At 51.4% G+C, this 26,518-nt stretch overlaps 1 protein-coding gene across 1 annotated transcript in view; it reads left to right on the forward strand.

Annotated features, from left to right (window-relative positions):
* The first annotated feature begins 3,105 nt into the window (after positions 1 to 3,105).
* The window catches only part of FNDC4 (fibronectin type III domain containing 4), a 64,588-nt gene continuing 41,175 nt past the window's right edge, over positions 3,106 to 26,518 (forward strand). The window contains exon 1 of the mRNA XM_077811474.1: positions 3,106 to 3,181. Coding sequence (XP_077667600.1) covers positions 3,106 to 3,181 — 76 coding nt within the window. The remainder of the gene's footprint in view (positions 3,182 to 26,518) is intronic.

The raw sequence follows: 26,518 nt of genomic DNA on the forward strand, positions 1-26,518 counted from the left end.
TCAGAGCTTGGCTGCAGCCCAGCTGACATGCACCACTTGTGGGTTTTTAATTGCAGTCATCTAGACATGCTCTGAGCAGGCTCAGATCTCAGGGAGGTCGAAACACAGGCAGCTGGTCTCTACTGGCCCACCCATCAGTGAAGCTTTGTGCAGGGAGGCCTCCCCTCCTCTGCCCCGCGTCCCTCCCCTAGACAGACTGAGCGTGTGCTGCAAAACAGAAGGAAAAGGATTGATACCCCCATCCATATTCTTTGCCAAGAGGAGTAACTGTGCTCAACTGGCCTCATGCCGCTGCCTGCTGGGTGTTGGTTCTAATCCTTGCGTCTGGCGTGTGCACTGAGCACAATCCTCCCCAGGCCGTTCTCTGTGCAGCACCTCTGATGTTTGTCAGCAGCAGTCAATCGTTATCATCCAGAGCTCCAGCTTCTCGCTCATTTTCTGCTCTGGCTGCATCCTGCCCCGGGGGGCTTTCTAGGAGGAGAAAATTCCTCTTTGCCCATTAAAAAATTTGTGACCACCTAACTACTCCTCCCCTCCCCTGATCTCAGCATATGGACCTACTGGCGCCAGGCCAAGCAGACTTCCCAGCAGCTCGTGGTATCAGCGCTGCCCAAACACACTTCTCCCTCAGGAGCTGAGGAAGAGGGAGCAGCATGTGGCATCCAAGTGCAATTAAAGCCCATGATGAACAGCTCACTGTAAATACTGATAGCGCAGAGTTTGAGCCCCCCCGGCCCCGGCAGAGATCAGGCTCTGGCGCTGCTAACCCATCAGAGGAGGCTGTGGCGAGGACGGAGCAATCTTTACGTGCTGCAGTAATGAAGCGCTTGGTTCACACTGCATGACGTAGGTCTGGCTGGGCCTGTGTTTGGTTCAGTGGAGAGATGAGCAGAAAAGACCAGCAAAGGGGAGTCTTTGGCCAGGAGCCAGCACTCTCCCAGGATGAGACCCCACCAGTGCGGGCAGGGATTCCTAAGGAGTTGAAACACCGACGATTGGCACATGTCCCCTTTCCACAGGGAGAAAGGCCCAAAGGAGCCAGCGTCCACTTTCCACGCCCTGTACCGCAGGTGCAGCTGCACCCGAGCTGGCCTTGCTCTAGCTCGCCCTGCCGCGCGGGGTAGTCCGTTATCCCCCGTGCAGAGATCACTGCGCAGGGCAAGCTGTGGGAAGGGCCCCTGCAGGCCTGGCTTAGCCCTGGATGACAGGTCTACACACTGTGCAACTTGGGCCCTTGCCAGGCCACCTGTATGGGTAGCCCAGCTGTTACCTGCCTGTGCAGCGAGGCCAGGCCACACCATGGGCTATGGACAGGTGGAGGAGCCATTTCACCAGCCTCAGATGGCACGGGGCTGGCTATGGCCACCACCACCACAGAATCTGCGCCCGTCATCAACCCACCGTGCGAGCCAGGGCAGTCACTGGCACCTCTCTTTCTGGGGCAGAAATCTCTATTTGAGGGGTGTGGGGCTGGTTTGTCACAGGTTTGGGGGGCCTGGAGGTTGGAAGATGGGGGAGCAGTGCTTGAGTGACATTCCTGCTGCAGGGGGCGGGGCAGTGTGCCCCAAACCTGGAAACACAGGACTTGGGGAGGGCAACGTTTGGATGAGTCATTTCAAAGCTTGGACGGTTCCTCCCCGGGGCCCTGCGCTGTGTTGGCCTCCCTGCGAAACCAGGGTCTTGCTGGGTGCGTAGGAGTGTGTACAGAGCGCAAGGTGGCATCCAACTTAGCGGGTGAGGACGCTGCACCCTTCTGTACAGGGGCATGAAGGGACCCTGCAGCCAAGCTCACAGAGCCCAGGGCAGGAGTCACCCACTTCCCCAGCTCTGCCAAGGCCTGACCCTAGCCAGCTGGGGTCTCTCAGCCGCTGGGCTCGCAGCAGACGCCGTGCAGCTCAGCACAGGGCACGCAGGCCTCGGAAAGCTCCCCGGGACCTTTGCGCCCTGAGCCGTCCCTCTGCACCCCGTGAATTTCACCCCAGGTGCAAATCGCCCCCCCCCAGTCAGTCACACCAGGGCTGGGGCTGCGATTCCCAGACCTCGGAACCAGCCCAGGGGACAAGTTCGTGTCTGCAGGACCTGCAAGGAGAGCTCCCGTGTGACCGCAGCGAGAGCAGGGGAGGAGCAGGGCCAGGTGCCCGGAGAGACCGGCACAGGCGATGGGGGAAACGCGTCAACTGAGCAAACACCCCCCGTCAGGCAGCGAGGCCATGTCCCAGCGTGAACACAGCCCTGCGGGAGCGGGGGGGACTGGGGGGCGGAGCCGGCCGGCGCGGGGGGGTGGGGGCGGGAGTCTGGGGGCGGAGCCGGCCGGCGCGGGGGAGGTTGTGGGGGCGGAGCCGGCCGGCGCGGGGGGGTGGGGGCGGGAGTCTGGGGGCGGAGCCGGCCGGCGTGGGGGGGTGGGGGCGGGAGTCTGGGGGCGGAGCCGGCCGGCGCGGGGGGGGGTTCTGGGGGCGGAGCCGGCCGGCGCGGGGAGGGGGGGGGGGCGGGAGTCTGGGGGCGGGAGCCGGCCGGCGCGGGGGGTTGGGGGCGGGAGTCTGGGGGCGGAGCCGGCCGGCGCGGGGGGGTTCTGGGGGCGGAACCGGCCGGCGCGGGGGGGTGGGGGCGGGAGTCTGGGGGCGGAGCCGGCCGGCGCGGGGGGGTTCTGGGGGCGGAACCGGCCGGCGCGGGGAGGGGGGGGGCGGGAGTCTGGGGGCGGAGCCGGCCGGCGCGGGGGGGTGGGGGCGGGTGTCTGGGGGCGGAGCTGTCCCTGGTGCTGGCCGCGCAGGTCCCGCCAGTCTCCAGCCTGCGCGCTGCGCTCGGCCGGTGCCCGCCGCGTCCCGCCCCTGCCCCGCTGCGCTGCGCGCCCGGCTCCCTGGGCGCGGCTGCCCCCTGGCTCGCTGCCCCCCGGCGCGCTGCGCCGGGCTCCGGTGCGGGGCGCCGGCGGGGAGCCCCGCGCCCCTGTCCCGCGGGGCCGCCCCCTGTCAGGCTGATGCCCCGGCCGCGCCCCCTGTCCCTGCGCACCGGCGCAGGGGCCGATCCCGCCGCGGCGGACACGGAGCCCGGGGTTCCTGCGGCCCCAGCCCGGGGTTCCTGCGGCCCCCGCGGGCTGCCCCCGGCGGGGCCATGGCCCCCTTCCCCGCCTGCCTCAACTCGGCCGTGCTGGTGCTCTTCAGCTGCGACCTCTGCCTGGTGCGAGCAAGTGAGTGCGGGCGGGGGCGGGCCGGGCCGGGCCGGGGTCCTCTGGCCGGCTTGGCACCGGGGTGAAGCCGGCGCCGAGCCCCGCAGCCGGCCAGACCCGGGCCCGGCAGCGGCGGCTCGGTGCGCGGCGCGGTTGCGACCCCACGGAGAAGCCCCCGCAGCGCAAAGGGCTCCGGCTGCGGCAAGCGCCGGCTGCGGGAGCGGCTTGCGCGGCGCTCGCGGATTGAAGCGGAGAGTGGGACAGAGGCGGGAGGTTCCGCAGCGACCCGAGCCCGCCAGCCCCGGCCGGCGCCCGGGGTTCACCCGCGCTGCGCTCCCCGCCGCCCCTTTGCCCCCCGGTCCCCGGACAGCGCCTGGAAGTCGGTTCTGATTTCCTACCTGGGAAGGCGGAGAACCCACCGAGGCGGGCTCGATAGGGTATCCGTTCCTGCCGGCGGAGGCCCGCTGCCGAGCCAAGCACGGGAGAACGGAGAGCCCTGACTTAGCTGCCATGTGAACAGTACAGTTCCGTCTCCTTGCTGAAGAACAAATCTTGTTTACCATAGTCATACAAGCAGCCCCACTGGCCCAAATTCATCCCTGGTGTAACTTCATTGCCCCTGCTTGTGTGAGTAAGGGGGGAGGGGGACTCTGTTTTACCAAAAAAAACCTGATTAGTCTGTAGAGTTCCAAGCTCCTCCAAGAAGGCCAATGGCATTTTGGGATGTATAAGTAGGGGAATTGCCAGCAGATCCAGGGATGTGATCGTCCCCCTCTATTCGACATTGGTGAGGCCTCATCTGGAGTACTGTGTCCAGTTTTGGGCCCCACACTACAAGAAGGATGTGGATAAATTGGAGAGAGTCCAGCGAAGGGCAACAAAAATGATTAGGGGACTGGAACACATAACTTAAGAGGAGAGGCTGAGGGAACTGGGGATGTTTAGTCTGCGGAAGAGAAGAATGAGGGGGGATTTGATAGCTGCTTTCAAGTACCTGAGAGGTGGTTCCAGAGAGGATGGTTCTAGACTATTCTCAGTGGTAGAAGGGGACAGAACAAGGAGTAATGGTCTCAAGTTGCAGTGGGGGAGGTCTAGGTTGGATATTAGGAAAAACTTTTTCACTAGGAGAGTGGTGATGCACTGGAATGGGTTACCTAGGGAGGTGGTGGAATCTCCTTCCTTTGAGGCTTTAAAGGTCAGGCTTGACAAAGCCCTGGCTGGGATGATTTAGTTGGGGCTTGGTCCTGCTTTGAGCAGGGGGTGGGACTAGATGGCCTCCTGAGGTCCCTTCCAACCCTGATATTCCATGATTCTCCTGCGCTCCTTGTGCTGGGCGCACTCAGGAAAGCTGAGCCACTGCAGCTGGGTGTCACTGGTTAGCTCTGGGGGCAAGTCCTGGCTTCTTCAGAACATCACACCACATTCTGCACAACCAGAGGAAGGTTGCATTACCTTTTCGTTTTCTACTAGAGATCACAATTTAATCATGTAGGGTGAAATACACCACATGCAGAGGGTCTGCACCAGGTCCCTGCATCACTGAAGCCCCAGCAAGCCCACACTGTAAGTACAAGAAAGTTACTAACATTCCCTTTAGATGTCATTGTCTGCTTTGCTTATTTATAAAGCAGCTGAAATTAAGAGCTTCAGGTCAGCTCTACTTGCTGGAGTGCGGGCCAGTTTTTAGGCGCACAGGTGCCAGACTGCATCAGACCCAAGGCCCACCTAGCGCAAGATGCTGCGGCTGGTACCAGTGCGACAGAGGAAGGTGAGAGAACACCACAGCCGCAGTTAGGGGTAACCTGCCCCACACTTTAGTCCTCATCCTGGTCTCTAATAATTACAGATCATCTTAAAACCTGAAGCAGGAGGTTTATGCTTCCTGCCAGAACTTTTATTATCATTAACTATGATAACTCTGGATATTCTTGTTATCCATATAGCTCCAGTCCCTTTCTGAATGCTAACCCTTGGCCACCAGAGCCCTTGACAAGTGGTTCCAGTGGTTAATAATCATGTTAAAAAATTGTGCCTTATTTCCAGTCTGAATTTGTCTAGCTTCTGCTTCCAGCCCTTGGCTTCTGTTCGGCCTGCCTCTGCTATACTGAAGCGCCCATTATCAAATATTTGTTCCCCATGTAGGTACTTACAGTCTGTGTCATCACCCCTTAACCATCCCGCTGTGACGCTCTCTCCCCTTTCCGGCTCATTAATCAATATAGTAAACAATGCAGGACCAGTACTGAGCCATGTTGCTGTTAACTTCAGCCAGAGTGAAAACTGACCTTTTAATTCTGCTCTTTGCTTTCTGGGGCAGGGGACCTGGGGCCTGAGTCACCCACACCTTGGCTAAGTGAGTTTTCTCACCTTTGTGTGCCCTTGATCCCCAGCCCAAATGATTTATCCAGAGTTCACAGGAGAGACTGAGCAGGCCCCCATCAGAGTATTCCACAGCCCAGTGGTTAGAGCACTCACCTGCCAGGTAGCTCAAATCCCTTCTCCCCAAACCAGCGCCTCCCCTCTCCCTAAAAGTTATGAGGGAGCTCCTCCTCCACCCCCTGAGGCCACCTACGGGATCAGCCAGACGCCTATCTTCCCCCAGCCTGGGACTCGCTTGGAGCTTAGGTGGGAGATAGGTGTGCAGATGCCCAGAGCGAGGCTGCAGGTCACCCGCTCAGAGCTGGAAACACAGGTGCCAAGGGAATTTTCCTGCAGACACACAGGTGCTGGCTTCCTCCGGGCCCCAGGCCCTACCCCCACCCTGCCTCTTCCTACCCCTGCTCCACCCCAGGCCCCACTCTTGCACTCCCCCTTTCCCCAAGAACCCATCCCCACCCTACCTCTTCCCACCCCCACTCCATCCCTGCCCCACCTCTTCTCACCCAGTTCCAACTCCTCCCCTGAGCGCGCGCCTCCTCCCCACTCCTCCCCCTCCCTCCCAGCGCCTCCTAAATGCTGCAAAACTGCTGATCACAGTGGGAGGGCGGTGCTGGGAGGGAGGGGGAAGAGTTGGTTGGGGGGAGCTGGCTGCTGGTGGGTGCTCCAGCCCAGACTCATGGAGTCGGCCCCTATGTGCATCTACCTACGTGCCAGGTGAGCTTAGGCACCTGCAAGGTTCAGTGGGAGTTTTGTGCAAACCTGGGACCTAGGTGCCTAACTCCTTTTGTCCATCTAGTCCTAGGTCCTGATTCACACAGGCGCAGGTCCGCTCTTGGCTTCCCCTGGAGCTGAGGGCGCCCAGCACCTCTGAAGATCAGACCCCAGGTGTTTCAGCTTAGGCACCAAAACTCAGTGGGCACCTTTGGAAATGCTGTCCTCAGTTAACAGGGGTTAGGCAAGAAGCCAGAACCACTTGGGCAGCTGTTCAGTGGGATGGGACCAGGGTGAGGCTGGGCTCTGGGGTGTCTGACATTCACTCTGCCACAGGGCAGGATGGCATCCTGCAGGAGGGATCGTCAGCTCTTTACAGCCATCAGCTCTGTCAGGGGCCAGTTAGCTGCCATTTCAGCTCACCCCCATACAGTGTTCTCTTCTCTCGGTGTTACAACACTTCGAAAAGGCCTGGACAGCTATGGATTGAACAGCTATGGAAGCCAGGAACACGTTTTGTCCCTGCCCGTGCCGAGCACAAAGAGGTCGCATAAGGCAGTTCCTGCTTCCTTTGCCACCCAAGAGAAACACAATGATCCCGTACCCCTTGCCGCAGATTAACATCCCAGCAGGGGTGTCCTCAGAGGCTGCAGGGACACTTGGGCACCGATTCTAGCCCTAAAGCTGCCTGTTGATGTGACACAAGCTGTCCTCCAAGGTGATCAGTGTGTTTGGAGAGTGGAGCATCCCCCCCTCCAGCCCAGCCGCTGTTCGGGGATGGGGCCCAGGGAAGGAGGGTCTGCAGCCTGTGTTGTGTACATGAGTGTGGAGGGGCGGGGCGGGGGGAGGCACTGGGCCTGCGTTCTCTGTTCTGTACGTGAGTGTGGAGGGGCTGGGGGGGGGGGCATTGGGCCTGCAATCCCTGTTCTGTACGTGAGGGTGGAGGGGCTGGGGCGGGGCGGGGGGCACTGGGCCTGCAATCTCTGTTCTGTACGTGGGTGTGGAGGGGCTGGGGGGCCTCTGGGCCTGCAATCCCTGTTCTGAACGTAGGTGTGGAGGGGCTGGGGGGGCACTGGGCCTGCAATCTCTGTTCTGTACGTGAGGGTGGAGGGGCTGGGGGGGGCTCTGGGCCTGCAATCTCTGTTCTGAACGTGGGTGTGGAGGGGCTGGGGGGGCTCTGGGCCCGCAATCTCTGTTCTGTACGTGGGTGTGGAGGGGCTGGGGGGGCTCTGGGCCTGCAATCCCTGTTCTGAACGTGGGTGTGGAGGGGCTGGGGGGGCACTGGGCCTGCAATCCCTGTTCTGTACGTGAGGGTGGAGGGGCTGGGGGGGCACTGGGCCTGCAATCTCTGTTCTGAACGTGGGTGTGGAGGGGCTGGGGGGGCTCTGGGCCTGCAATCCCTGTTCTGTACGTGGGTGTGGAGGGGTTGGGGGGGGGCTCTGGGCCTGCAATCTCTGTTCTGTACGTGAGGGTGGAGGGGCTGGGGGGGCACTGGGCCTGCAATCTCTGTTCTGAACGTGGGTGTGGAGGGGCTGGGGGGGCACTGGGCCTGCAATCTCTGTTCTGAACGTGGGTGTGGAGGGGCTGGGGGGGCACTGGGCCTGCAATCCCTGTTCTGTACATGGGTGTGGAGGGGCTGAGGGGGGGCACTGGGCCTGCAATCCCTGTTCTGAACGTGGGTGTGGAGGGGCTGGGGGGGCACTGGGCCTGCAATCCCTGTTCTGTACATGGGTGTGGAGGGGCTGAGGGGGAGCACTGGGCCTGCAATCTCTGTTCTGTACGTGAGGGTGGAGGCGCTGGGAGGGGCACTGGACCTGCAATCTCTGTTCTGTACGTGGGTGTAGAGGGGCTGGGGGGGCACTAGGCCTGCAATCCCTGTTCTGTACGTGGGTGTGGAGGGGTTGGGGGGGGGCACTGGGCCTGCAATCTCTTTTCTGTACGTGAGGGTGGAGGGGCTGGGGGGGGCACTGGACCTGCAATCTCTGTTCTGTACGTGGGTGTGGAGGGGCTGGGGGGGGGCACTGGGCCTGCAATCCCTGTTCTGTACGTGGGTGTGGAGGGGTTGGGGGGGGGCACTGGGCCTGCAATCCCTGTTCTGAATGTGGGTGTGGAGGGGCTGGGGGGGGGCTCTGGGCCTGCAATCCCTGTTCTGAACGTGGGTGTGGAGGGGCTGGGGGGGCACTGGACCTGCAATCTCTGTTCTGTACGTGGGTGTGGAGGGGCTGGGGGGGGCTCTGGGCCTGCAATCTCTGTTCTGTACGTGGGTGTGGAGGGGTTGGGGGGGGGCACTGGGCCTGCAATCTCTGTTCTGTACGTGGGTGTGGAGGGGCTGGGGGGGGGGGGGCACTGGGCCTGCAATCTCTGTTCTGAACGTGGGTGTGGAGGGGCTGGGGGGGGCTCTGGGCCTGCAATCTCTGTTCGGTACGTGGGTGTGGAGGGGCTGGGGGGGCTCTGGGCCTGCAATCCCTGTTCTGAACGTGGGTGTGGAGGGGCTGGGGGGGCTCTGGACCTGCAATCCCTGTTCTGTACGTGGGTGTGGAGGGGCTGGGGGGGGCTCTGGACTTGCAATCCCTGTTCTGAACGTGGGTGTGGAGGGGCTGGGGGGGGCTCTGGGCCTGCAATCTCTGTTCTGTACGTGGGTGTGGAGGGGTTGGGGGGGGGCACTGGGCCTGCAATCCCTGTTCTGAACGTGGGTGTGGAGGGGCTGGGGGGGCACTAGGCCTGCAATCTCTGTTCGGTACGTGGGTGTGGAGGGGCTGGGGGGGCTCTGGGCCTGCAATCCCTGTTCTGAACGTGGGTGTGGAGGGGCTGGGGGGGCTCTGGGCCTGCAATCTCTGTTCGGTACGTGGGTGTGGAGGGGCTGGGGGGGCTCTGGGCCTGCAATCTCTGTTCGGTACGTGGGTGTGGAGGGGCTGGGGGGGCTCTGGGCCTGCAATCCCTGTTCTGAACGTGGGTGTGGAGGGGCTGGGGGGGCTCTCGGCCTGTAATCTCTGTTCTGTACGTGGGTGTGGAGGGGCTGGGGGGGCTCTGGGCCTGCAATCTCTGTTCGGTACGTGGGTGTGGAGGGGCTGGGGGGGCTCTGGGCCTGCAATCCCTGTTCTGAACGTGGGTGTGGAGGGGCTGGGGGGGCTCTGGGCCTGCAATCTCTGTTCTGTACGTGGGTGTGGAGGGGCTGGGGGGGCTCTGGGCCTGCAATTCCTGTTCTGAACGTGGGTGTGGAGGGGCTGGGGGGGCTCTGGGCCTGCAATCCCTGTTCTGTACGTGGGTGTGGAGGGGCTGGGGGGGCACTGGGCCTGCAATCCCTCTTCTGAACGTGGGTGTGGAGGGGCTGGGGGTGCACTGGGGATTGCCAAGGCAGTACTGACTGGCCTTCTGGCCGCTGAGGACCGACTCTGTGGCGGGCACTGGCCGTGGAGCTGATGCGCTGGCTGGTGGGCGAGGCACAAGGCCTTATGGGCTAACATGGAGGAGAGCGTGTCCAGCCCTTCAGAGCCTGCGGAGATCCCAATGGACGGAGAGTGGAGCTCCTAAACCCCTGGAGAGAGACTCCGGAGCTTTCCCTCAGGATCTGGGGGCAGGGAGCTTTCCCAGAGCCCAGGGGCTGTCCGGCAGCCAAGGAACACAGCCGTTATTGCTCCAGCCCATCTCGCACTGTCCAGGCCATGCTCTGGGTGCACTGACTTCGACGGGAGCTGCAGGATTGGGCCCACTGCATACCTCTGTACTGAGCACAAGGAAGGGCGACTGGAGATAGAGCAGGGACTGCCCCAGGCATCATGGCTCCATACAGGATGTGTGTGCGTGGGTGGGGGGGCAGAAAGAGTAGAGTAATGCTGGGCTGAGGAGACAACCATCAGGCAGGTCTTCCAAGCTGCAAGCACCTCTTCAGACCTCACTTCTTGCCTGTGACCTTCTTTGGAAAGGGGGCAGGTGTGGGTTTGTTATAACTGCATGCCATGGTGGGAGTGCTGGGGACTAGATGGCGTTAGCAAGGAGCTTTCCCAAGAGCAAGTGTCTCTATAAACCTACACAAGAAACAGAAATCTGGTAGTAACAAAGGTCCAGGGGCTGGAAGCTGACAGACACAAACAGACTAGAAACGAAGCACAATTGTAACACTGGTTATTAGCCATTGGAATAATACATCAAGGGTTGTGGTGAATTCTCTACCACTGGCAATTTTTAAATAAAAATTGGATGTTTTTCTAAAAAATGTGCTTTTCTTCAAACAAAAGTGAATACCTGTGATATGCAGCAGGTCAGACTAGAGGAGCCCAGTGATCCCTTCTGGCCTTAGAATCCACGAGCAGTGGAGTAGCTAAGTCTGCAGCTGACACAAAATTCTTTAGGTTAGTCAGGACTAGTGTTCCCTCTAATTTTTTACATCTATGTGCAGAATGAATTTTGTTATGTGCATCAATATGGAGGGGAGGTGCGACATCACCGTCATATTGGTACACATAACAAAATTTATGTTCGGGTTCGGTGTGCGGGACGGGGCTCAGGGTTGGGGCAGAGGGCTGGGGTGAAAGGGAGTGCAGGCTGTGGGGTGGGGCCAGGGATGAGGGGTTTGGGGTGCAGGCTGCCCCGGGGCTGCGGTGGGGAGAGAGGACTCCCATGAGCTCTCTCTTGCACCAGCAGCTCAGGGCCGGGGGAGCGGAGCTGGGCTGGGCCGAGGGAGGGGCTCTTCTCCTCCAGTCACAGCAGGTCCATGCTGGGGCTGGGCCAAGAGAGGGGCTTCTCTCCCCTGGCTGGTCTGCGCTGGGGCCTCTGCGGGGGAGGTCTGCTCTGGGGCCAGCGGGGAGGGGCATCTCTCCCCGCCACAGCCCTGAGCCCCTGTGTGGGGCTTCATAGGAGCTGCGTGGCCGTGTGGCTTAGAGGGAACTTAGGTTAGGACCAGAGAGAGGTGTGAGCAATGTGAGAGACCTGACCCTGCTTGGCGATGAGCAACATGATGCCAAGTTAAGTTCAATGTCAATAAACACAAAGTAAGCCACGTGGGAGGGGAAAAGGCACAATGGAGGGACCTCGAGAGGTCATAAAGTCCAGCCCCCTGCACAGAGAATGGACCAAGTAAACCTAGACCATCCTGAGATTTGTTTGTCCAACCTGTTCTTAAAAACCTCTAATGACGGGGGATTCCACTACCTCCTTTGGAAGCCTGTTCCAGAACTTAACTATCTGTATTGTTAGAAAGCTTTTCCTAATGCGTAACAAATCTCCCTTGTTGCAGATTAAGCTCATTAACTCATTACTTCTTGACCTACTTTTCAATGAACATGGAGAACAATTGGTCACCATCCTCTTTATAGCGGCCCTTAACATATCTGAAGACTGTTATCAGGTCCCCCTCACTCTTCTTTTCTCAAGACTAAACATGCCCAGTTTTTGTAACCTTTCCTCGTAGGTCAGGTTTTCTAACCCTTTTATCATTTTTATTGGTCTCCTCAGGACTCTTTAGTTTAGCCACACCTTTCCTAAAGTGTGGTACCCAGAATTGGACAGTGCTCCATCTGAAGCCTCACCAGTGCTGAGTAGAACAGGACAATTACCACCCATGTTTTACAGATTATATTCCTGTTAATACACCCTGGAAAATAAGCCATTTTTGCAACTGCATCACATTGACAACTCATTCAATTTGTGATCCACTATAACTCCCAGATCCTTTTCTGCAGTACACTGCCACCTAGACAGTTATGCCCCATTTTGTAGATGGGCATTAGATTTTTCCTTCCTAAGTGTAGTTCTTTGCACTTGTCTTTACTGAATTTCATCTTCTTAAATTCAGACCAATTCTCTGACTTGTCAAGGTCATTTTGAATTCTAATCCTGTCCTCTAAAGTGCTTGCAACCCCTCCCAGTTTGGGGTCACTTGAAAATTTGATAAGCATACTCTCCACTCTATTATCCAGGTCATGAATTAAGATATTGACTAGTACCAGACCCAGGACTGACTCCTGGGGAATCCCACTAGATATATTCTCCCAGTTTGTCAACAAACCATTGGTAATTACTCTTCGAGTATGATCTTTCAACCGATTGTCCACCCGCTTTATAGTAATTTAATCCATGCCACTTTTCCCTAGTTTCCTTATGAGAATGGCATGTGGGATTGTGTCAAAAACCTTAATACAAAAAAATCAAGTTGTACCATGTCTACTGCTTCCCCCCATCCACTAGGCCAATAGCCCTGTCAAAGAAGGAAATTAGGTTGGTTTGGCATGATTGGTTCTTGACAGAGCCATGCTGGCTATTCCTTACAACCCTCTTAATCTCATGGAGTTTAAAAACTGATTGTTTAATCATTTGTTCCAGCATCTTTCCAGGTATTGAAGTTAGGCTGATTGGTTAGGCTGTGTTCTCTTTGTTCCCTTTTTAAAGGTATGTACTATATTTTCCCTTCTTCAGTCCTCTGAGGGCGAACCCACCCTCAAAAATAATTGCTAATGGTTCTGAGATTGCTTCAACTTTTGGGAAAGGAGGAGCCTATTCAGGAGGGATGGGCTCCACCTAAACCAAAATGGAACCGGACTGCTGGCATGTCAAATTAAAAAGGTCAGAGGAGTTTCTAAACTAAGGGCTGGGAGAAAGCCGACAGGTGTGAAGGAGCACGCGTTTCAGGCAGACTCAACACAATTAATATTAACAACAAGGGGGAAGCAACACATTCTCTGATAGGGAAAGAACACGTTACAGATTGTTTGGATAAGTTAAATGTATTCAAGTCAGCAGAGCCTTATGAAATTCATCCTATGGTACTTAAGAGTTGATAAGGTACAGACAGGAACTGACGAGAAAATCAAATGAAAAAGAGTCCCATTTAATTACATCACATAATGGCAGACAGCTAAAGAATGACAAATTCTGTAAGTGCTCATATACAAATGCAAGAACTCTATATTCTACCATGGGTGAACTTGAGGGCCTGATATGAAGTGAGGATTTGATGTAACAGGAATCACAGGAACTTGGTGGAATGAGGATAAAGCAATGGGACACGGTAATACCAGGGTACAAAGTATATAGGAATGACAAAATAGGTTGTGCTGGTTGGGGAGTAGCACTAAATGTGGGGAAAATAAACAGAGTCAAATAGAATAAAAATCTTAAATGAATCAAACAGTACCATAGAATCTCTAGGGACAGAAATTCCATGCTTGGATAGGTTTCAGAGTAACAGCCGTGTTAGTCTGTATTCGCAAAAAGAAAAGGAGTACTTGTGGCACCTTAGAGACTAACGAATTTATTTGAGCATGAGCTTTCGTGAGCTACAGCTAAGTGAGCTGTAGCTCACAAAAGCTCATGCTCAAATAAATTCGTTAGTCTCTAAGGTGCCACAAGTACTCCTTTTCTTCATGCTTGGATAATAAGAGTATAGCAGTAGGGATATACTACCGACCACCTGACCAGGCTGGTGATGGTGATTGTGAAATGCTCCAGGAGATTGGAGAGGCTATAAAACTAGAAAACTCTGTAATAATGGGGGATTTCAGCATCTCCCTATTGATTGGGTACATGTCACCTCAGGACGGGATGCAGAGATAAAATTTGTAGAGATAATTAATGAGGTCGTCTTGAAGCAGCTAGTCCTGGAACCCACAAGGGGAGAGGCAATTCTTAATTTAGTGCTAAGTGGTGCACAGGATCTGGTCCAAGAGGTGAATACAGCTGAGCCATTCAGGAACAACAACCACGGGCGTGTGTACGGGGCGTGCCCAGGCACGCCCTAATGTCTCAGAAAAAGTGGCTTTGTGTTTTCATTTAATCGCATGATATGCTTGTTAGGGGGCTTATTCCTTCACCCACTTACTTCCCTGGTCCTTCTCGCATGAACAGAGAGCAACAATACCCGAAGTCCAAAGGTGCAAACAATTCGATGTTTATTGGGGTGAACTTCCAGCAAGCATGATTCCAGTTTCCTTCCTTAGTATCCTCCTTCCCAGCTCTGACACCACAGAGCCTTACACCTGTGTCCCTGTTCCAATTCCTACCCTTAGCCAAACATGATTCCAACTTCCTTACTCCCATTCCCTGTTCCCATTTCCCCCTTTAGCAAAACATGATTCCAATTTTCTTACCCCCATTCCCTGCTCCCATTTCCCACACCCACATGCCCATGCCCACACCCACCCACACCCAGTCACTTCCTCATAGACTACAGATTATATAGTAAAACTTGAGTTCTGCTTAGCTATACCTTAACCAATCATTTTCCTGAAATTTAACTAACCAATCCTAACATATTGTAACATGATTATGTAACCAATTATATCCTACCACCTTAATTAGTTTACACCCAGCAAAATTAATTATACAGCAGACAGGAACAATCACAGAACCAGGCAGAGATTATACAGACAAACAATAGCAAAGTGGGAACTATAATGACAAAACAATACAGAAGTGAGGATTTCACATCCCAGCTATTGATAAGTGAGTTCTTGCCAGACAGGATGCTATCAAACTAAGTTTCCTTTTACATTTTCTAGGCACTTCCCTTTCTCTGGAGGTGATAGGAACTATCAGGACAGGATTGTATTCCTAACAGCCCAATAGCACCTTATTTCAGTGTGACTAGTTTGGAATGTGAGGATGTGACTGGTCGCTTCCCAGCTTATGGCTGCCTCTGTTGCTTAGCCAAAGGCCTTAGCCTAAGAACAGGGCCTCAGACTGTCACAGTAAGAGAAGGCCCTTACACCAGCAGACAGTGATTTTGATTCTTTCTTTTATACCTCTATCACTAGCCAAGTGATAAGAATACACCTAAATTCTTAGAGTATAGGCCTTTACAGACAGGCCTGAATATCTATATCCTAACAACGCTCTTTTAGTTTTAAAGTATGGCTTGTAGTGTTATGCAATCAGCGCCGAATTGCGTAATATAGATGTTGTAGAAATGTATAGAAAGCCTGCGTTCGCTCGCAGCATGCGACCCCACGACTGCGGCGCTGCATTACCATTGGTCCTCCCCCCCGACTATTATTCTAGAAAACTCTTTGACCTCTAAGCACGGCCGCGTCCAGCATGCCCAGCGCAGTGTCTACAGTATTTGTAATGTTTCAGAGTAACAGCCGTGTTACTCTGTATTCGCAAAAAGAAAAGGAGTACTTGTGGCACCATAGAGACTAACCAATTTATTTGAGCATAAGCTTTCGTGAGCTACAGCTCACTTCATCAGATGCATACCGTGGAAAGATCTTTTATACACACAAAGCATGAAAAAATACCTCCTCCCACCCCACTCTCCTGCTGGTAATAGCTTATCTAAAGTGATCACTCTCCTTACAATGTGTATGAATCAATCCTGAAGCATTTACACGAGAGGAAAGTGATCAGGAACAGTCAGCATGGATTCACCAAGGGAAGGTCATGCCTGACTAATCTAATCGCCTTCTATGATGAGATTACTGGTTCTGTGGATGAAGGGAAAGCAGTGGATGTATTGTTTCTTGACTTTAGCAAAGCTTTTGACACGGCCTCCCACAATATTCTTGTCAGCAAGTTAAAGAAGTATGGGCTGGATGAATGCACTATAAGGTGGGTAGAAAGTTGGCTAGATTGTCGGGCTCAACGGGTAGTGATCAATGGCTCCATGTCTAGTTGGCAGCTAGTGTCAAGTGGAGTGCCCCAGGGGTCGGTCCTGGGGCCGGTTTTGTTCAATATCTTCATAAATCATCTGGAGGATGGTGTGGATTGCACTCTCAGCAAATTTGCGGATGATACTAAACTGGGAGGAATGGTAGATATGCTGGAGGGCAGGGATAAGATACAGAGGGACCTAGACAAATTGGAGGATTGGGCCAAAAGAAATCTGATGAGGTTCAATAAGGATAAGTGCAGGGTCCTGCACTTAGGACGGAAGAACCCAATGCACAGCTACAGACTAGGGACCGAATGGCTAGGCAGCAGTTCTGCGGAAAAGGACCTGGGGTGACAGTGGACAAGAAGCTGGATATGAGTCAGCAGTGTGCCCTTGTTGCCAAGAAAGCCAATGGCATTTTGGGATATATAAGTAGGGGCATAGCGAGCAGATCGAGGGACGTGATCGTCCCCCTCTATTCGACATTGGTGAGGCCTCATCTGGAGTACTGTGTCCAGTTTTGGGCCCCACGCTACAAGAAGGATGTGTATAAATTGGAGAGAATCCAGCGAAGGGCAACATAAATGATTAGGGGTCTGGAACACATGACTTATGAGGAGAGGCTGAGGGAACTGGGATTGTTTAGTCTGCAGAAGAGAAGAATGAGGGGGGATTTGATAGCTGCTTTCAACTACCTGAGAGGTGGTTCCAGAGAGGATGGTTCTAGACTATTCTCAGTGGTAGAAGAGGACAGGACAAGGAGTAATGGTCTCAAGTTGCAGTGGGGGAGGTTTAGGTTGGATATTAGGAAAAACTTTTTCACTAGGAGGGTGGTGAAACACTGGAATGCGTTACCTAGGGAGGTGGTAGAATCTCCTTCCTTAGAAGTTTTTAAGGTCAGGCTTGACAAAGCCCTGGCTGGGATGATTTAATTGGGGCTTGGTCCTGCTTTGAGCAGGGGGTTGGACTAGATGACCTCCTGAGGTCCCTTCCAACCCTGATATTCTATGATTCTATGATAATCAAGGTGGGCCATTTCCAGCACAAATCCAGGGTTTAACAAGAACATCGGGGGGCGGGGGGTAGGAATAAACAAGGGGAAATAGGTTACCTTGCATAATGACTTAGCCACTCCCAGTCTCGATTCAAGCCTAAGTTAATTGTATCAAATTTGCAAATGAATTCCAATTCAACAGTTTCTCGCTGGAGTCTGGATTTGAAGTTTTTTTGTTGTAATATCACAACTTTCATGTCTGTAATCGCGTGACCAGAGAGATTGAAGTGTTCTCCGACTGGTTTATGAATGTTATAATTCTTGACATCTGATTTGTGTTCTGTCCAGTTTGACCAATGTACATGGCAGAGGGGCATTGCTGGCCCATGATGGCATATATCACATTGGTGGATGTGCAGGTGAACGAGCCTCTGATGGTGTGGCTGATGTTATTAGGCCCTGTGATGGTGTCCCCTGAATAGATATGTGGGCACAGTTGGCAACGGGCTTGTTGCAAGGATAGGTTCCTGGGTTAGTGGTTCTGTTGTGTGGTATGTGGTTGCTGGTGAGTATTTGCTTCAGGTTGGGGGGCTGTCTGTAGGCAAGGACTGGCCTGTCTCCCAAGATTTGTGAGAGTGTTGGGTCATCCTTCAGGATAGGTTGTAGATCCTTAATAATGCGTTGGAGGGGTTTTAGTTGGGGGCTGAAGGTGACGGCTAGTGGCGTTCTGTTATTTTCTTTGTTAGGCCTGTCCTGTAGTAGGAGACTTCTGGGAACTCTTCTGGCTCTATCAATCTGTTTCTTCACTTCCGCAGGTGGGTATTGTAGTTGTAAGAATGCTTGATAGAGCTCTTGTAGGTGTTTGCCTCTGTCTGAGGGGTTGGAGCAAATGCGGTTGTATCGCAGAGCTTGGCTGTAGACAGTGGATCGTGTGGTGTGGTCAGGGTGAAAGCTGGAGAATCTTTGTCGCGTGTACTCTATTGAAATAGCGTAACAAGCCCGTGGCTTTACGTTTTAATTCAATCATATGATACCCCCTTTTAATTTTAAAATATGGATGGGTTCGTTGTTAAGAGAAGAAAAGGAGCCGACAAACTGAATAATAATGAACATGCTGATCGTTGTGCAAATACCTCGGACTCCTCGGTTAAGAACGTACCTGAAGAGAATGCCGCCACCAGTTCCAGTGCGTGCAATGAACTGAGCAATGACCACTAGAAACAGACTTCGTCTCTTAGCTCAGGTCAGTGTAGCTCCTATTCAAAGCCATCAAACGTTCCCTCTGATGACCCAGTCTGTGATATTCCAAAAAATAGATTAGAACGCCAGTCTCTATTATCTAGAGGTCCTTATCAGCCTAGATTGAGCATGTTTCCTAGAAGTAACATAGGGAATAAACAAAGAAGTTTTCAGTCTGACTGGTATGAAAAGTCTAGGTGGTTAGAATACAGCCCATCAAAGGACGCAGCATTTTGCTTTTACTGCCGTTAAGTCTCCTCTAATGATGCAGCAAACAAAGGTCACACTGATTCAGCATTTATTGATAAGGGATTCAGAAACTGGCTTCGGGCTAACGAATGTTTTAAAAACCACAAACGGTCAATCTCATGTGTTGAGCTGTTCTTCATGGTCAAGTTTTAATGAAGGGAAACCTATTGATGTATTCTTGGATGAGGGCAAGCAGGCTTATCTGTCTAAACAAGAAGAAGAACGGTGCCAAAACCAAAGTGTAATGGAGCGACAGACTGACATTGTTCTGTATTTGGTGAAAGGTGGGAGACCATTCAGGTGAAAGGTCACGATGAAAATGCTGACAGTTTTGAGAAAGGTTTATTTCTAATCTTGTCAATATGCTCCAAAAATATGATCCTGTAATGGCAAAAAGAAAAGGAGTACTTGTGGCACCTTAGAGACTAACCAATTTATTTGAGCATGAGCTTTCGTGAGCTACAGCTCATGCTCAAATAAATTGGTTAGTCTCTAAGGTGCCACAAGTACTCCTTTTCTTTTTGCGAATACAGACTAACACGGCTGTTACTCTGAAACCTGTAATGGCAAAGGATGTGCAACAATCTCCTCGAAACGCTACCTCTCTGAGTAATCGCATCCAGAATGATTTAATTGTGGCCTTGCACAACGTTGTGCAACAAAAGATTGTGTCTTCACTAGTTGGAAAAGTGGTCTCAATAATTGCCGACGACACTACTGACTGCGGACACCATGAACAGATGTCCATTGTGGTGCGGTATTTTGACAATGAAGAACATAGTCCAGCTGAACATTTTGTATCTGTTCAGAGACTATTAACAGTTGATGCTCAGTCTATTTTTGACCAGTTAAATGACGTCCTTGGCATTCTTAAAATTGACGGGTCATCAGTGACGTCTGTCGGTTTTGATGGCGCATCTACTATGTCTGGATGTGCTGCGGGAGCTCAAATGAAATGTAAAGAAAGAAACAGTGAAATGCTCTATGTACACTGCTATGCGCATTGTTTGAACCTCGTCCTAGTAGATGCATGCACTTCACGTAAACAAAACAGAACCGTCTTTGATTTTTTTGGTGTTATTCATTCAGACTCTTTATGCCTTCATGGAGGGCAGTCCTGTGCGACATGCAATAATGGAGAAGATTTCACAAGAAGTAGGATCCCAGTTGAAGACTTTGAAGTCACTATCAAACACAAGATGGGCATGCAGAGCAGAAGCAGTGGCTGCTGTAAAACAAAAGCTACTCCATCATTTTACAAGCTTTACAAGAGATTATCGAAACAACTCGCCTTGCTGATGCTAAAATAAAAGCCAGGGGCCTTATCCATGAACTAAATTCGTTCAAGTTCATCTTTGCCCTTCACATGATGCACCCTATTCTCCAGATGGTGGTAAAAGTGAATAAGGCTCTTCAAGCTCCAGATCTCAATTTACTTACTGCAATGACAGGGGTGAAAAGCTTGGGTAACTCTTTGGCTGCAATGAGAAGTGGCCCAGAATATTTTCAATCTATTTTCAATGACAGTGTGAAAATGTGTGTAGAGAATGATATATCGATTCCCGCAGTTAAGAAGAGAAAAACGTCCACTTGTATTGATGACGCGTTTGAGTCCCAGCATCACTTTGATATAAAAGAGGAGCAGGAGAGAATAACTTCCTTTTCCCCACTCCTAGACTCAACGATTACCAGCATTGACCTGCAATTTGAACAGGAGACTTATAAAATTGTGACCGCAACGGGAAAACTGCTGAGCTTAGACATTGGCAGGGACGATATGAGAATCACTGCCAACAAATTTAAAGTGTCCTTGGATGAGTTGGAAGCTGAAGTCGGATTGCTGCGGAGTTATGATGGATCTGTTCCTAAAGGTAGCACTACGAACACCACCAGAGAGTGGCTTGATTGGCTAACGGAATCAGATCAGTCTTCCATGTTCCAGGCCTTTTACAAACCTATTCAATGCTTTGCAGTCTTACCTGTTACAAGCTGTTCATGTGAAAGAGCCTTTTCAAAACTAGCACAAGTAAAAAACAAACTAAGAAGTACAGTGTCCCAACAGTGCCTCAACTCACTCGTGATTTTGTACATTGAACAAGAATTGGCTTCGTCAGTTAATTACAATGAGGTGACTGAGGAATTTAAGTCCATAACACCTGGTGAGCAACGTCTCATTCTCTAGGACAGGAAGATGAAGAAACCTTAATCTGTTTTGGTCAATTTGGGTTAGCTCATTATCTGGTTAAAGATAAAGATGATGAAAATTGACTGTATCTTTGTATATGCCTGGTTATCACTCATGTAAAATTTGGTATTTTGTGTCTCATTTTTTAAGTTTGTTTTTTTAAAGTAAAGTTTAGTTAATTTAAAAAAAAATTAAGTTTAGTTAAGTTTTAGTTTCTTAGTTTGTTTGATGAATAAAATAAATGTCCTTTATGATGGAGTATACAATAATTGTTTGCCTTTAAAAAAATTTTTTCCCTGGGTGCACACCCTAATGAAATGTGTTGCGCACGCCTGTGACAGCAACCATAATGTAATTAAATTTCACATCCTTGTGGAGGAGAAAATACCAAAGAAGCCCATCACAGTAGCATTTAACTTCAGAAAGTTCACTTTAAAAAAAATGAGGAAGCTAGTTAAACAGAAATTAAAAAGATAGTCACAAGAGTGCTATGCCTGCAAGCTGCATGGAAACTTTTTAAAGACACCATAACAACGGCTCAAATTAAATTATACCCCTAATTAAAAAACTTAGTAAGAGGGCCAAAAAAGTGCCTTCATGGCTAAACAAAGTCAAGCAAGTTGTCAGAGGGAAAAAGACATCTTTTAGGGTGCATTAAAATTGGAAGTTAAATTTTACTGAGGAAAATAGAAAGGAGCATAAACTCTGGCACAACATGGGTAAAAATATAATTAGGCAGGACAAAAAAGAATTTGAAGAGCAACTAGCCAAAGAGTCTGTCAAGGTTCCTTCCCCACTCTGAACTCTAGGGTACAGATGTGGGGACCTGCATGAAAACCTCCTAAGCTTACTTTTACCAGCTTAGGTTAAAACTTCCCTAAGGTACAAACTATTTTACCTTTTGCCCTTGGACTTTATCGCTGCCACCACCAAATGTCTAACCGGTATATAACTGGGAAAGAGCCCTTTTGGAAACGTCTTTCCCCTCCAAATCCTCCCAAACCCTACATCCCCTTTCCTGGGGAAGGTTGGATAAAAATCCTCACCAATTTGTATAGGTGACCACAGACCCAAACCCTTGGATCTTAAGAACAATGAAAAAGCATTCAGATTCTTAAAAGAAGAATTTTAATAGAAGAAAAAGTAAAAAGAATTACCTCTGTAAAATCAGGATGGTAAATACCTTACAGGTAATCAGATTAAAAACACAGAGAATCCCTCTAGGCAAAACTTAGAGGAGAGGAAAGTGATCAGGAACAGTCAGCATGGATTCACCAAGGGCAAGTCATGCCTGACTAATCTAATTGCCTTCTATGACGAGATAACTGGCTCTGTGGATGAGGGGAAAGTGGTGGACGTGTTGTTTCTTGACTTTAGCAAAGCTTTTGACACGGTCTCCCACAGTATTCTTGCCAGCAAGTTAAAAAAGTATGGGCTGGATGAATGGACAATAAGGTGGATAGAAAGTTGGCTAGATTGTCGGGCTCAACGGGTAGTGATCAATGGCTCCATGTCTAGTTGGCAGCCGGTATCAAGTGGAGTGCCCCAGGGGTCGGTCCTGGGGCCGGTTTTGTTCAATATCTTCATAAAAGATCTGAAGGATGGTGTGGATTGCACCCTCAACAAGTTTGCAGATGACACTAAACTGGGAGGAGAGGTTGATACGCTGGAGGGTAGGGATAGGATACAGAGGGCCCTAGACAAATTAGAGGATTGGGCCAAAAGAAATCTGATGAGGTTCAACAAGGACAAGTGCAGAGTCCTGCACTTAGGACGGAAGAATCCCATGCACCGCTACAGACTAGGGACCGAATGGCTCGGCAGCAGTTCTGCAGAAAAGGACCTAGGGGTTACAGTGGACGAGAAACTGGATATGAGTCAACAGTGTGCCCTTGTTGCCAAGAAGGCCAATGGCATTTTGGGATGTATATGTAGGGGCATTGCCAGCAGATCGAGGGACGTGATCGTTCCCCTCTATTCAACATTGGTGAGGCCTCATCTGGAGTACTGTGTCCAGTTTTGGGTCCCACACTACAAGAAGGATGTGGAAAAATTGGAAAGAGTCCAGCGGAGGGCAACAAAAATGATTAGGGGACTGGAACACATGACTTATGAGGAGAGGCTGAGGGAACTGGGATTGTTTAGTCTGCAGAAGAGAAGAATGAGGGGGGATTTGATAGCTGCTTTCAACTACCTGAAAGGGGGTTCCAAAGAGGATGGCTCTAGACTGTTCTCAGTGGTAGCAGATGACAGAACGAGGAGTAATGGTCTCAAGTTGCAGTGGGGGAGGTTTAGGTTGGATATTAGTTAAAACTTTTTCACTAGAAGGGTGGTGAAACACTGGAATGCGTTACCTAGGGAGGTGGTAGAATCTCCTTCCTTAGATATTTTTAAGGTCAGGCTTGACAAAGCCCTGGCTGGGATGATTTAGTTGGGGCTTGGTCCTGCTTTGAGCAGGGGGTTGGACTAGATGACCTCCTGAGGTCCCTTCCAACCCTGATATTCTATGATTCTATGATTCTGAAACCTTAAGTTACAAAAAGACACAAAAACAGGAATCTACATTCTATTAAGCACAGCTTATTTTCTCAGCCATTTAAAGAAATCAGAATCTAACGCATATCTAGCTACATTACTTACTAAGTTCTAAGACTCCATTCCTGTTCTGTCCCCGGCAAAAGCATCACACAGACAGAGAGGGCCGTTGTTTCTCCCCCTCTCCAGCTTTTGAAAGTATCTTGTCTCCTCATTAGTCATTTTGGTCAGGTGCCAGCGAGGTTACCTTTAGCTTCTTAACCCTTCACAGGTGAAAGGGTTTTTCTTCTGGCCAGGAGGGATTTTAAAGGGGTTTACCCTTCCCTTTATATTTATGACACGCTCCCCAAATCACAGCTAGGGTGAAACGCTGGCTGGGATTTCTTCCTGGAGCTCTAGGAGAAAATAGAGTTAATAAGACACATGCACCTCTAAATATACTACCAAGTACATAAAGACTAAGAATATTTTCCACATCTCAAGGACGATTTTAACCAGTTGATTCTGGGAAACTTTCACGGGAGAGTGCATCAGCCACTTTGTTAGAAGCTCCTGAGATGTGTTGGATGTCGAAATCAAAATCTTGGAGAGCTAAACTCCACCGAATAAGTTTTTTGTTATTTCCCGTGGCGGTATGAAGCCACCATAATGCAGCGTGGTCAGTTTGCAGGTGGAAATGCCGTCCCCAAACATATGGGCGCAGCTTTTCCAGGGCGTAGACAATGGCGTAACATTCTTTTTCACTGACTGACCAGTTGCTTTCCCTCTCAGACAGCTTCTTGCTGAGTAACACTACAGGGTGCAATTCTTGATCCGGTCCTTCCTGCATTAAAACTGCTCCCACACCACGCTCGGACGCATCTGTGGTTACTAGGAACGGTTTGTCAAAGTCTGGGGCCCTTAGTACAGGGTCAGACATGAGTGTCGCTTTAAGCTGGTTAAAAGCCTTCTGACACTCTTCGGTCCACTGAACAGCATTTGGCTGTTTCTTTTTGGTTAGGTCTGTCAGTGGGGTGGCGATTTGGCTGTATTGCGGTACAAATAGTCTGTAATAACCGGCCAAGCCTAAGAAGGATTGAACCTGTTTCTTTGACGTGGAGACAGGCCACTTTTGGATAGCATCCACTTTGGCCTTGTAGGGGGTTGATAGTTCCTTGACCCATCTGGTGTCCAAGGTAAGTCACTCTGTCTAGGCCTATTTGACACTTCTTAGCCTTAACAGTTAGTCCTGCCTCCCTTATGCGCTCAAAGACTTTTTGTAGATGTTCCAGGTGTTCTGCCCAGGAATCCGAAAATAAAGCCACATCGTCAAGGTAGGCGACTGCATATTCTCCTAATCCCGCTAGGAGACCATCTACCAGTCTTTGGAAGGTGGTGGGTGCATTTTGCAGCCCGAAAGGGAGGACATTAAATTCATACAGCCCGACATGGGTGGTGAAGGCTGACCTTTCCTTGGCGGATTCATCTAGCGGTACCTGCCAGTACCCCTTGGTTAAGTCCAAGGTAGAGATGAACTGGGCCTGTCCCAGTTTCTCTAATAGTTCATCTGTGCGTGGCATTGGATAGTTGTCTGGGCGAGTTACAGCATTTAGCTTACGGTAGACCATGCAAAAGCGTATCTCCCCATCTGGTTTGGGAACTAGAACCACTGGAGATGCCCATGCACTTTCAGAGGGGCGGATTACACCCATCTGTAGCATGTCCTGGATCTCCCGTTCTATAGCAGTTTTAGCTTGAGGAGACGCCCGGTAAGGTTGGACCCTAATTGGGTGAGCATTACCTGTGTCAATGGAGTGGCATGCCCGTTCAGTCAGTCCTGAGGTGGCTGAGAACATCGGCACATAGCTGCACAGCTCCTGGATCTGCTGTCGCTGCATATGCCCAAGGGTCATGGAGAGCTTCGCCTCTTCCACACCACCAGCACATTTCCCTTCGTAGTAGACACCTTCAGGCCACTCAGCATCGTCTCCTCCCTGGGCTGTAAACTGACAAACCTTTAACTCTCTGGAATAAAAGGGCTTTAGAGAATTAATATGGTACACCTTAGGCTTTTGGTTGGAGGTGGGGAATGCTATGAGATAATTAACAGCTCCCAGGCGCTCCTGGACCGTGAATGGCCCTTCCCACGACAATTCCATTTTATGGGCTTGGAGCGCCTTTAAGACCATGACCTGGTCCCCTACTTTGAAGGAACGCTCTCTGGCATGTTTATCATACCAGGCTTTTTGCTCTTTTTGAGCATCCTGTAGGTTTTCTTTAGCAAGGGCTAGAGAGGTTCGGAGAGTGTTTTGTAGGTTGGTTACAAAGTCCAGAATGTTAGTTCCTGGAGAAGGCGTAAACCCCTCCCATTGCTGCTTCACCAACTGTAATGGCCCCTTAACCTCGCGGCCATATACAAGTTCAAATGGTGAAAACACTAAACTGGGATGTGATACAGCTCTGTGGGAAAGAGCAACCGCTGCAACACTAGGTCCAAATCATTGGAGTGCTCATTTATGAATCATGGCCCCCAAAGTCCCATTAAATTTCTCCACCAGGCCATTTGTTTGATGGTGGTAAGGAGTGGCAACCAAGTGATTTACCCCATGAGCTTCCCAAAGGCTTTCCATAGTTCCTGCCAGGAAATTAGTTCCTGCATCTGTGAGGATGTCAGAGAGCCAACCTACTCTGGCAAAAATGTCTGCTAGTGCCTGGCACACACTTTTAGCCCTGGTGTTGATTAGAGCTACTGCTTCCGGCCATCGGGAGGCAAAAACCATGAAAGTCAGTATGTACTGCTTTCCTCGGGTGTCTTTTTCGGAAAAGGACCCAGAATATCCACAGCTACTCGCTGAAATGGAACTTCAATGATGGGGAATGGCTGGAGAGGGGCTTTGACCTGGTCTTGGGGTTTTCCCACTCTTTGGCATACCTCACAAGACCGGACATAGGTAGAAACATCCTTGCCCATTCCCTCCCAGTGGAATGACCTCCCCAAACGGTCTTTGGTCCTGTTCACCCCAGCATGGCCACTAGGGTGATCATGGGCTAAGCTCAAGAGCTTGGCCCGGTATTTAGTTGGAATTACCAACTGTCTCTGAGGATGCCAGTCTTCCTGGTGTCCACCAGAAAGAGTTTCCTTGTATAAAAGTCCTCTTTCTACAACAAACCTGGATCAATTAGAAGATCTGAGAGGCGGTGTGTTGCTCCGTGCCGCCGTCCAAGCTCTCTGGAGGCTTTCATCCGCTTCCTGTTCGGTCTGGAACTGTTCCCTTGATGCTGGAGACATCAGTTCCTCATTGGATTGTGCACCTAGGCTTGGTCCCTCTGGAAGCGATGTAGGGGATGGGGCTGCTTCCGTTGACTGTGAACCGCTCTCCACTGGTGCCCTATGTTGGGGTTCAGGCTCCGGCTGAGCCTCTTGGGTAGGTTTATCGGCTGCTGCCGGTTCAGGTTCGGTGGGGCCCTCTGGTGTTGGGGTTGCAAGTACTGGATTCAGTGCTG

The sequence above is a fragment of the Eretmochelys imbricata genome, chromosome 3 (genome assembly GCF_965152235.1).
Source record: "Eretmochelys imbricata isolate rEreImb1 chromosome 3, rEreImb1.hap1, whole genome shotgun sequence".
In the NCBI taxonomy this organism is placed as follows: Eukaryota; Metazoa; Chordata; order Testudines; family Cheloniidae; genus Eretmochelys; species Eretmochelys imbricata.